The sequence below is a fragment of the Plectropomus leopardus genome, chromosome 4 (assembly GCF_026936395.1).
Source record: "Plectropomus leopardus strain MGB_pleo_1.0 chromosome 4, ASM2693639v1, whole genome shotgun sequence".
Classification (NCBI taxonomy): domain Eukaryota; kingdom Metazoa; phylum Chordata; class Actinopteri; order Perciformes; family Serranidae; genus Plectropomus; species Plectropomus leopardus.
The window spans coordinates 5,951,281-5,962,850 of record NC_142179.1 but is presented as its reverse complement, the minus strand read 5'-3'; the positions used below and the strand labels follow the sequence as shown (position 1 = coordinate 5,962,850).

Here is an 11,570-nt window from a genome sequence, read left to right as displayed (position 1 = left end):
TGAAAGGGATCTGAATGCAGGGCAACAGAGGCGATGTTGTCCTGGGTTTCAGTGGGTTAAAGAATCTCAACTTTTTATTTCAGCTGCAGGATTAAGTCTTAAAATTTCTCCATACATGGGGAGAAAATGTGTTTCCACTGCAGACAAGAGTTTTTCTGTCCTCTTGAATCTTGCAGAAAAAGGAAACTCTACAAACGTGTGAACCTCACAGAGAAACATTATCTGATCCTCTCTGGCAGTTTTTTTTTTTTCAGCCCCACGGGGACATTTTTTGCAGCGTGCTTTGACAGCGTTTGGTTACTCATCTCCTTAAGTGCGTGTCAGCCCTGATGCATATCTGTGCTGTCAGCCGGAGGAAAGGTGGATCCTCTGCAACAAGCCAACACCTCTTATCCTCATCCTGTCATGCGTGTGCAGCTCCATCCAGCTCCATCTCTCGGACTGCTGCTGACAACAACACTCGCGTCTCGCCGCGCCTCTCCGCAGATGCACTTGCGCGTCCTGGAAAACACGCTGACACAATGAATGGCTACGGGTCCCCCTACCTGTACATGGGGGCTCCGGTGTCTCAGCCCCGGGCACCGCTGCAGAGGACCCCCAAGTGCGCGCGGTGCCGGAACCACGGCGTGCTGTCTTGGCTAAAAGGTCACAAGCGCTACTGCCGCTTCAAGGACTGCACCTGCGAGAAGTGCATCCTCATCATCGAGCGGCAGCGCGTCATGGCGGCGCAGGTGGCGCTCCGCAGGCAGCAGGCCAACGAGAGTCTGGAAAGCCTCATCCCGGAGTCTCTCAGAGTGCTGCCCGGCATCGGCATGCCCGGAGCCGGCGAGGGAAACCAGGGGGCCCCGCCGAGGACTGAGGAGCTGGAGCTGAGGTGGAGCAGCTCGGAGCCGGTGCAGGCCGGAGCGCAGACATGCACAGGTGGGAGGATAAAGACAAGAGGAGCTGCAGCAGAAACTTTGACTTTAAAATGCTTAAATTATGTAAATTATTACTTTTATTTGATGGAAAGGAAATAATGAAAAATGACACGTATTATCAGAAAAAGAAACAAATAATGGCACAAACCAGTTTAATCTACTGCATTATTTCACAGATGTAAATGAGAAAAAAATCCGATTATTACAGGATTACTTTAGCAATTTATTATATACATAGTTTTATTGTTTCACAAAATCCCGCAGGAAAATTATTTCAGATAAGTATTTTTTTTTATTTAAATATGAAAACTCAATACATCCCTAAATAAATGCATGCAAAAACAAACAAACAAACAAAAACACGACTATTTGGATCAAGATGTTGATTCAATCTTATACAAACCGTTTAGATGGTATTTACGGGAAAGTACCTTAAGGGGCTGTTATTTGTGTACATTTGAAGTTATATTTCAGTACACTAAAGCAACTCAAACCCATTTTACTCTAAATGTGTCTTTTTTATGCATGAAACCTTTTTCACTTTTTTTTTCATTTTCACTGTTTTTTGTAAAGAAAAGGAGAGAGGAAAGATTAACCTAATCTATTCTTTAGGGAGGAAAATTCACATTTTACAGCAGCACAAGAGGCTTAGAAGTAAGAAAACATAAAATCATTGATAAAGACCCGATCACAGGACAGGAAATTATTGCAAAGCAAAAACATCAAGTGCGTTTTTCTAACGCTTAACCAAAATATTTTTTTATTTTTGTGACGTTTTTACAAAATATTAAATTATTTTAAAATGTTTCAAGTCATTATTAGGTATGAGAAGGTTTCATTTACAGATCTACATATATTTTCGGTTTTATTTATTTTCCTAAATCATGTTTATTTTGTGTGCAATATCAGTCAAAATGATGTTTTTGTTTTCGATAAGATATCTCAAAATATTTTTTATCAATTATCAATCAAACTGGGGTTGATTTATTTATTTTACGAATGCCTTTGTTATTATTTATAACTCACTCGTGTTTTATAGTGCCATCCGGCATGATACTACCGAAATACTAAGCTATTTCATATGCAAGAATAGTGCATAAAGGCCTAATGGTTGCTTCTTCTGTTTTTGACTCCATTTGTTTTCTGAGACTAAAACATTTTGGACACAAGCAGCGCTCAGCTGACTCCACATCAGCTCCATCTCCCGCGTGACGCGCGGAGCTGAGTGGTTGAAAAGATTACAGTAATCAGCGGCGGACAGCGCAGATCGAATGTAATCGCCATATTTCTCGCAGGAGGTCAACTTCAGATGAAATGTTACCGAGCCACAAGCGATCTGTTTACAAAATGTGGTCAAAAGGCATCGACGGTAGATTCCTCACTGACACACAGTCAGCACTTTGCGTTAACAGCTCTGCAGAGGAGAAAGGGAAGGAAACCAGCATCAGTCTTTGTGTTGGAGACACCAGCGATTAATTGTGTGTTTCGTTTCCTCCTGATGAGAGATTAGAGCAGATTGGAGTTTGCATTAAGAAAAGTGCAGAAAATAAATGTTTTAAATCAGATTTAATTCATTTAATACTTTGTGCAAGCCTTTTCTGCGAGCTGAAGATGCAGTGCTGTAATGTAACTAGGCAGTAATACTCCCTTAGAGTGCTCAAGTATTTTTGGGGTATCTAAATTTTACTTGAGTTTATATATTTCGGTCATTTTTTACTTTTACTCCAGTACCCTGAGTATTGTAATTATTTAATACAAAATAAGGAAGGAATGGACAGATAAATGCAGGAATGGGAGGGAAGGAAAAACTGTATTTTGTTTTTTAAATGTTTAAAGTTGTGATATTTCAATGAACGCTCTATATTAATGGTGTACATTTTACAAAAAAATACATTCTTGACTGCTTTTTAAATTATCAGCATTTACTTGTACTTCTCATTAGAAAATAATTACCAAATTAAGTTTATAAATATTAAAATTATACATTTAAAATCAGGTTTCAAAAATAATTTAACATATCTATTAATATTGTTTATATGTATATTAGTTTTTTTTTTTTTTTTTTTTAAAAAACAATCCCTGTTTTTGACATTTTCTTTTTTTATTTCAGGTGATTTTTTTTTCTTTTTTACTTATTTCTTGCTGATCTTTGGATTATTTCTTGTTAAGGTGCTCATTGCTCACTTTGTTGCACTTGCATTAGGTTTCAAAGCGTTAAGAAGAGTAAACTTTTAAACTTTAACTCAGTAATGTTCTCACACCTTAACTTTGACCAAAGTCATTTCATGGCAAGAAATGTGTACTTTTACTCAAGTACAGCTGTACGTATACACGCACTGCTTAAAAGTGTGTTTTCTGCTCAAACGTGTTCCCTGACTCCAGTCCCTTGTGTTGCAGAACCGACAGAGGAGGGTCCCGATGAGGGGTCCGGGGCTGAAAACGGGGAGAGCTCCAGTGAGAAGGAGCAGGACCCGGTCAGCTCCCCTGAGGGCTCCAAACCAAACTCCTGCTACACCCCGGAGCCTCCAGAGACCCCCTCCCACCCGGAAGAGAGCCGCTACAACCTCCCGAAACCCGGCACAGAGAAGGAGTCCAAAACGGAGAGTCCTCAGAAGTATCCCGTCAGCCCCGGGGAGCAGAGCGTGCTGATCGAGGGCCTCGCCGGTTCCATCAACCTGCCCTTCAGCCTGAGAGCCAACCGGCCCCCGCTGGAGGTCCTCAAGAAGATCTTCCCGGCTCACAAGCCTCCTGTGCTTGAGCTCATCCTCAGGGGCTGTGGTGGGGACCTGGTGGGGGCCATCGAGGTGCTGCTGTCCAGCCGGAGTCCTGACGGGAGCGCGCACACGCACCAAGACCCGCACCAGGACGCCCTGTTGCTGCCCTCAAACGGACACCTGTTCGAGCACACGCTGGGCTCGTACCACCCGGTGTCCTCCTCCGCAAAGTGGTCTGTGGGCTCCGCTTTCCGGGTCCCCGAGTCCCTCCGCTTCACATCCGACTCCACCTCGGGCGTGGTGTCCACCGGCCCTCTAGGTGTCCCCCTGCAGCACCCGTCCTTTCCGCAGCCCACGCGCTACCCTCTCATGCTGCGCAACTCCCTGACGCGCAGCCAGGCCAGCCCCTTCGTGCACAACGATGTGACTCTGTGGAATACCATGGCCCTGCAGCAGCAGTACCAGCTCCGATCCGCGGCCCAGTACGTGTCCCCTTTCTCCCCCGCGGCTCCAACCGGCCCCGGTGGCACCGTGTTCCGCAGCTCCCCCCTCCTCCCCTCCAGAGCCTCCGAGGAGCAGCGCATCCAGGAGGAGAGCTGCACGCTGGGGCCCAAACCAGGCCTCTACTCCCCAGAGGAGGAGTACGAAGAGCGCTCCGACTCCGCAGACTCCCGCATCCTGAACTCCTCCACCTGAAGACGCTGCTGATGGACTTTTACAGCAGGGGACACCAAAAATGTATTATTGTGAATGGACATCCGGTGTGTGTGTGTGTGTGTGTGTGCGCGCGCGCGCGCGTGTGTGTATGTGTTTTTCTGTCTTGTTTGAACTGAACTGTGTCGAGCAATCACCATTTGATAAGGTGACGTTAATCCTCCAACATCACCGGCTCACGCTTTCAAAGATGTCACGTGGACACGACCAAAAACGGACGAATGTTGAACATCGTTTTGAAAATCTCGTCATCTATTTCCTGCAAGCATGTTTAGTACTGTGAAAACTTTCGATGTTAAGGATCATCAATGCATGTGAAGAGTATGCCAAATAAATCCGAGTTTTCCAAAAGGACCAGATTGTTGTCTTCAGTCTTACTGAATATTATTGATGTTTTAATTATTTATGGTGAGTTATGGGTGAATTTACAGTATCGGTTATTTAACAAAGAAACGCGCCATGTGCTATTATTAAGTCTGGTTTTAGTATTTCATTATTTTAATCTCACGCAATATATTATACTATCGTTTAATAATCTTCAGAAGGACAGACAAGCATTAATTATGAGTAAAAAGTACATTTGCTTTAGTACAATTCTGAGGTATTTGTACTTCAGTATTTTCATTTTATGCTATTATATGCATTTTTCTGCCATTCTATGCTACTGAATACTTTTACTCCACTAAACTATAACTCAGAGTGAATTATTGTTCTATACTCGCTATATAAATAAACTTTATTAATATTATTGCTCCACTACATTTGTCTGACATAAACGTTATTTTGCAGATTCAGATTAACATTAAATGTAATTAACAAATAGAATAGGACATAATACAGATGCCCATCAGTATATCAAACAATTTAAATGAGCATGTAACAGCTGCAATATTAAATCACTGAAAACATTAATGCATCAATAATTACAATCAAAAATATAATAAATATAATTTGGGAATGGATTGCTCTGTATAATGAAGATTTTTACTTTTGATGCTAATACTTTTGTACAGCCTATATTTTGAATACTTGTAATATATGGTTTCAATACATATGGTATCAGTACTTTTACTAAAGTAAGTAAGTGATCTGAGTGCTTCTCACACTGGAGATGAGAGAGATGAAATATCTGATTATGAAATGATCATAAGAATCAGTGTCTTTTTTAAGTGACTAATTGCATGATAATAATATCACATGTGTTTGACACACTGAGTATCTAACAAAGTGCAGCTCTGCAGGTCTGAACATGAAGCTCCAAAATCACCATGAAACATCAAATTAAACCTCACAGATTATTATTATCTGGTTAAAGCCAAAGAAATGTAGACAGAGGCCTATATTTCAAAACTTATGATCTATAAATATGTGTACAGACATCAGTGTTCAGCAGTGGTGGACGAAATATTCAAGTAAAAATACCAATCCCACACTGTAAAAATACTCCATTACAACTTAAAGTCCTGCATACAAAACGTTAATTGAGTAAAGGTGTATACACCTCAGGAAAAAACAGCTTTGTGACGACATTTTTCCATCCGAAGACGGTTTTTAAGAGTTTATTTTCTCAACACATAAAGGAACGCTCCATCCTTCAGTTTTACACAAACAGTCAACAAATGTGAATCATTTTCTATAGAGGGAGGTGAAAAACTCAGACAAATGGAGTGCAGTATTTGCCTTCAAATTGTAGTATAAAGTTGCATAAAATGAAAATTGAATCTGCACAATATTTGAGTGAATTTGTGCTCCTTTGAGTGTGCTGTATCAATACTACCATAGTGTTCAGAGTTTGAAGTTACCTGTTAATGCAAGATTATGCATCAAAATGTGAAATGTTAAATTAAACACAGTAAAACCAGGCATTGTTCGAGGTCATTTTAATGTTATAAAATCAGCACCTGTGTAAGACGAGCTGACAGGCCGAGCATCTTCTATCAGATCTGTCTGGAAATGTTCCTGCTGTTGCTCACAGACGTTTGATAATAAGATATCAGCAGTGTTGAGAGTCACTGTTTGGACAGTCGGCCAAGAGATAATCAAATGTTCACTCCTGACACATATATGAGGACACAAGTAAAAACAAGATACTGACTTTTACTTGTAAATGAGCAGAGGGTGACTGCTTTAAAGGCCTTTTGCTTAAGCAAAAGTAGCAATAACAGTTTAGGAAATCTCTTTTACGAGTTAAATTTCAGCAGAATTTTAAATGAGTTAAAGTACAAAAAAGCATCAGCATCAATTATATTTTAAGTCCCAGAAGTAAAAGTGAATATTATGCAGAATGGTCCATTTCAGAATATAATATTAGCTGATCTTAGTTTATCTGAATATGCAAAGTAACTTATGTTATCAAATAAATGTAGTGGAGTAACAAGTAAGAATATTTGCCTTTGACATGTAGTGGAGTAAAAGTATTAAGTGACAGTAAATGTACTTATTTACTTTCCATTACTGCTGAAATCCACAATTCTTTCATTTGTTTCACGGTTATTAGTTTCCTGTTCATTTGAGAGACGAACTAATAATTGTGCTCATATGCAACAAAATATTTTACAACTTAAAACAAAATAAATCTTAATTTTGGAAATAGGGAGGGGGAAGAAACTGAGATATTTCCATTTCTGTCCTTGTTATCTATTTTGGCTTAAAGCTTTCAAATGCTGCCATCTAATGGTCGAAATCATCCACATCCTGTTTATGTCAAAGGCCAAATCTCATAAATTAGCAGAAAGATGAGGGATTTAGAATTGAAAATATATATAGATATAAATACACTGAAAATAAAATGATGTGTCTTCAGATGTATAATCTTTATTTTTTCCATTCTAAACAAATATCACATTAAATTAAGTTCTTCAACGCTTCAAAAAGCTAATGGAAATAAAGAAAAATACCAATTTAAGACATTTTGAAAAATATCCTTATAATATTTTACTGACTGAGGAAGGGAGAGTAATTTTTTTATTATTAATTTCTCTCATTGTCAACATAGTTTAAATCCTAATCTTTGCTAAATTGCAAAGGATGAGGAAAACTGAGGATGAGGAAAATATTTATTTCATCACTGTCTCAACAGTTTTCCCAAAGCAGTTGGAGAAAACACATTATGTCTTTCTAACTCACCTGAGTCCAATTTCTAATCTTTTTTTGCTGTTATGAGCCTTTTTTCATCACTGAAATCGGCTCCAGTCTGCTACCCAGTGGACAGAATGGGTATTTTTACTACATCATGTTGAGTCTACAGTATTAGTACACAATGCCACTGGGGTAAATGATCCAATATAGCTTCATTTATTCTGTTTTTAGGACAAAACCTGGAGCAGTGTTTTCCTAAAAGAACATTTATTTATCCCTCAAACTGCCCTAAAATAAGATGTCCCTGATTATGACATACATTCTTATTTTACACAGTTTAAATGGAATATAAAAGAACAAATTTGACTTATTTGTACTTTCATTGAGTACTTTCTTTTCACAGCAAAATTCTACTCCATTAAATTTTAGAGGGAAATATTTACATACTTTTTACTTCATACTATTATCTTACAAATTAAGATTTTTGCATGCAAAACATGTGATTATGTTTGCAGCAGTTTATATAGAGGATTTACTGCTCTTCCTTGAATTATTTTTTAAATATATTGTTATTGGTTTTGAGGTTTACAAACACATAAGTGGCAGAAAATGTCACTTTGTCTTTATTTTAATTTTATTTTGATTTTATTTTTAATTTTATTTATTTATTTATTTTTTTTTACAAACAAGACAATCAGTCAGATCAGTTAATCAAGAAAATGATCAGCAGATTCATCCATGATGAAAATAATAATTCCAATCCAAAAAAGAATTAAAAGTTCCACCTTAACCAACTTCAATAGTGGAATCCTGCTTTTACATCAACACATTTATAATGATAATAATCTCATTAAATTCTACATAATTGTAAAACACTCACATGGGTCATTTTCTGTTTGAGTATTTTTACTGTCAACTCTTAGAGTACACTTTTCCTGATTGTTCTCACATACTTTTACTTAAATAACATTTCCACAGCAGGACATAATACTCTGAATACTTCCTCCGCAGCTGAAGGACACGTCCTCCTGTTTGTTGCACAGTATCCAGCAGAGGTCGAGGTGTCAGACAGAGACAAATGTCGTCCCGCCTGGTTTTGTATTCAGCTGCATGTGTTGTCGCTCCATCAGAGGCTAATTAACATAACAGGATCCCCAGTGATCCCAGTGATCCCAGTCTGCTCTTCTGTCTCTACACAGCTCTGGTTACACTTTACGGCCCGCACAGCGGGACACTTCCAACAAGATGCTGTTGTTTCAATCAGCCCCAAAAGTAAACTGGACAGCGTGTGAGAAAGTGTCATTATGTGTCTGTGTCTCTCTCCAGGTTGAGCCCATTAAAACACCAGTTAGAGTGTGTGTACTGAGTCCAGAGAGGACGCCGTGAGTAAACATGAACATAAGAGCTGCTGCGTCTTAGACAGATACAGCCTTGTTTCAGAAATACAAACGGTGGAACAAGGCCTGCAAGACAAACAACATGCTGTTTATTTAAAAAGTCACAATAGTGGCTTTTTAAGGATACAACAAATGCAAAAAATATTACTATAAATTCTCAAATGATTTTGACATTTATTGAATGACAAAAACTGATTTTAGATCAGGGTTTCCAAGATTTTTTCAGAAAAGGGAATTTTTTTTATTTCTGGGGTTCCTGCAAGAATCTGTGCAAACTCTGACTTTACAAGGACCCTTGAAATTCCTCTAATAATGCCTAGAACCCCTTGAAGGGACCCTGGAAACCACTCAGGTATCACTACAGAAAAAAAGCCAGAAATTATTTGAAAAGCACCTAGAATCAAGAAGTCAAAAATCCATGCAAAGGCCCTTGAAACTGTTTTACTAACAACTGAATCTATTCAAGGGTCCATAAAACACTCCAAGGATCCCCAAACCTCTTCAGAGTTTCCTGAAACTCTCTTAGTAAGACCTGAGATACCTTGAAGATTTCATGAAAACTCCTCATGGATCCCTCGAATTCACTTGAGTATCCCTGGATTACCGCCTTAAATCCCTTCAGTAGCACCCTGAACACATTCAAGGAGTCAAAGGACCTTGCAAAGGCCCTTGAAACTGCTTTACTGACAAATTAATCTATTCAAGGGATCATAAAATGCTCCAATGATTCCCAAACCTTTTCAAAGTGTCCTGAAATTCATTCGGTAATGCCTGGAACACCTTACAGATTCCCTGATAACTTCTCAAGGTTCTCTGGAACTATAAAATTTCTGGAATCCCTTTAAGGATCCTTATCTGGGGCTTGAACTCCCTCGTGGATTACTGAAATTCTCTTAAGGACCCTGAAAACTCCTGAAATTATGGAACTTTGAATCCTGGAGCTCCTTCAGGGATTCCTTGAAGTTTCTCAGGGATCCCAATACCCCAAACCTGCCAATACTGCCTGTCTTCCATTCAGAAACCCATGGAAATCCACTGAGAATTTCTGGGCCCCCTCAGAGACCCTTGAAACTCCCTCAGTAATGCCTGGAATCCCTTTAAGGACTCGCAAATCTCCCAAGGATTCTGAAACATCTTCAAGGACCCTGAAAAATTGTAAAAGATCACTGAAACACCTTCAATAACATCTGGAACCACTTCAAGGGTCCCTGAAAACACCCGTGGGACTTCTAGACTACTGTAAAGACTTATTCCATAATGCCTGGGATCAATTTAAGGATCAACGAGACCTCTTTTTGGATTTGGCAAAGATTTCAAGACCCCCACGTGCAGCTCTGAAATATTTTAGGAATAAATTGACTCCTTTAAGGGAATTTTTAAGAACGTCATGGCTTTTTCCAGGGGCTGATGATCTTGTGGGAGTTTTCAGGGTCCTTTATGAGGGTTTGAAGAAGTCTTTGAGGGGTCTAGGAATCCTTAAAGGGATTCCAGGCATTTTAAAAAGGAACTGTGGTAGTCTTTGTATGGTTCTTTTGATATTTTAGAAGTTTTGGGGGGTCACTTGAAGAAGTTTCAGAAAACACTTGGAGGGGTCCTTTAAGAGATTCCAGGCAATACTGGATTTTAAGGCCTTAAGATATGGGAATCCATGAAGGTATTCCAGGTATCCTTGAAAGAGTTCTCTTTGCAGGTTTAGGCAGATCTTTTTGCAGGGATCCTTGAATTATTTCCAGGAATTATTTCTGACATTTTGGGAGTCTTTGAAGGTGCCCATTTGGGGTTCCTTGCATGGATTCCAGGTAATACTGAAGACCCTTGGAACCTCCTGAAATACTCAAATAACCTCTTATAGTCCCCGGGTGCCTCTTCTGGATTACCTCTGACATGCTCCCTGGAAGTCTTAAAAGCATGCATGGGATTCCTTCAAGGGACCCTGCAAGATCCTAAAAGATTCCTGGAAACTCATTCAAGGACCTCTGGAGGCCCCTCGCTGCTGGGCCATAATGAGCCGGTGGACACAGACAACATGTTTCACCTGGAGGGTCCAGCAGCTCCGCGGATCCTCCTGTCCGACCGTCCGCATCAAAGCATTCCTGCGGGGGAAGCGGCAGCCCGGGGTGGCCGCCCGTAACCTCCGCAATAAATTAAGACGAAGTGGCAAATAAAGCTGCACCTGCAGGCCTGACGTCTTCACCTCCAACACATGGAGCGACCGTTAAGAGGCACTGACCTCATCTGGAGAAATAATTACAGAGACAACGATTTTTAAAAGACAAAAGTAATGTGTTTCTCCATTTAATTTAACAATGGAAATATGCGATTTTAGAGCGTCAATTTATGGCAGGCTAATAAATTTAGAATACATTTGGATTAGTGATGCGACTGGAGATAAAAAGCTAAGAGCTTCCAGGCTAAAATATAGTTTTACTGAGGAATATATACAATATAATATTAATATAAACCTTCTTGACGCTAAAATAATCCATATAATAAAAATGAACACACTGTTGAGCACATCGGAGCCTTTGAGTCCGTAGGTTTTTATTATTTTAAAGTATTCACCACTGAGGATGACACACTTGAAATTTCGTTATGCTTATAAAATGAGGATTAAGTCCCTAAATACTTGAATCCTGTTAAGAAGACACAATAATGTTAAAACTGGGCAATAAAATCCCATTAGGCTATAGAGAGACCATAAAAACAAAGTTTACAGTATGTATATACTATACAGTATAAAGCGTGGT

The 11,570-nt window shown here is 39.4% G+C and overlaps 1 protein-coding gene across 1 annotated transcript; it reads left to right on the top strand.

Annotated features, from left to right (window-relative positions):
- Window positions 1-311: 311 nt before the first annotated feature.
- On the top strand, window positions 312-4,670 carry dmrt3a (doublesex and mab-3 related transcription factor 3a). Its single transcript, XM_042488671.2, has 2 exons — window positions 312-921; window positions 3,318-4,670. The coding sequence occupies exons 1-2, from the start codon at window positions 330-332 to the stop codon at window positions 4,328-4,330; spliced, it is 1,605 nt and encodes a 534-aa protein (XP_042344605.2). The 5' UTR covers window positions 312-329; the 3' UTR covers window positions 4,331-4,670.
- The last annotated feature ends 6,900 nt before the right edge of the window (window positions 4,671-11,570 follow it).

Bases quoted from the DNA above. Each gene is read 5' to 3' on its own strand.
- dmrt3a (XM_042488671.2), top strand. From the start codon at position 330: ATGCATATCTGTGCTGTCAGCCGGAGGAAAGGTGGATCCTCTGCAACA. The intron at 922-3,317 runs GTGGGAGGATAA...CTTGTGTTGCAG, and splicing joins CGGAGCGCAGACATGCACAG to AACCGACAGAGGAGGGTCCC.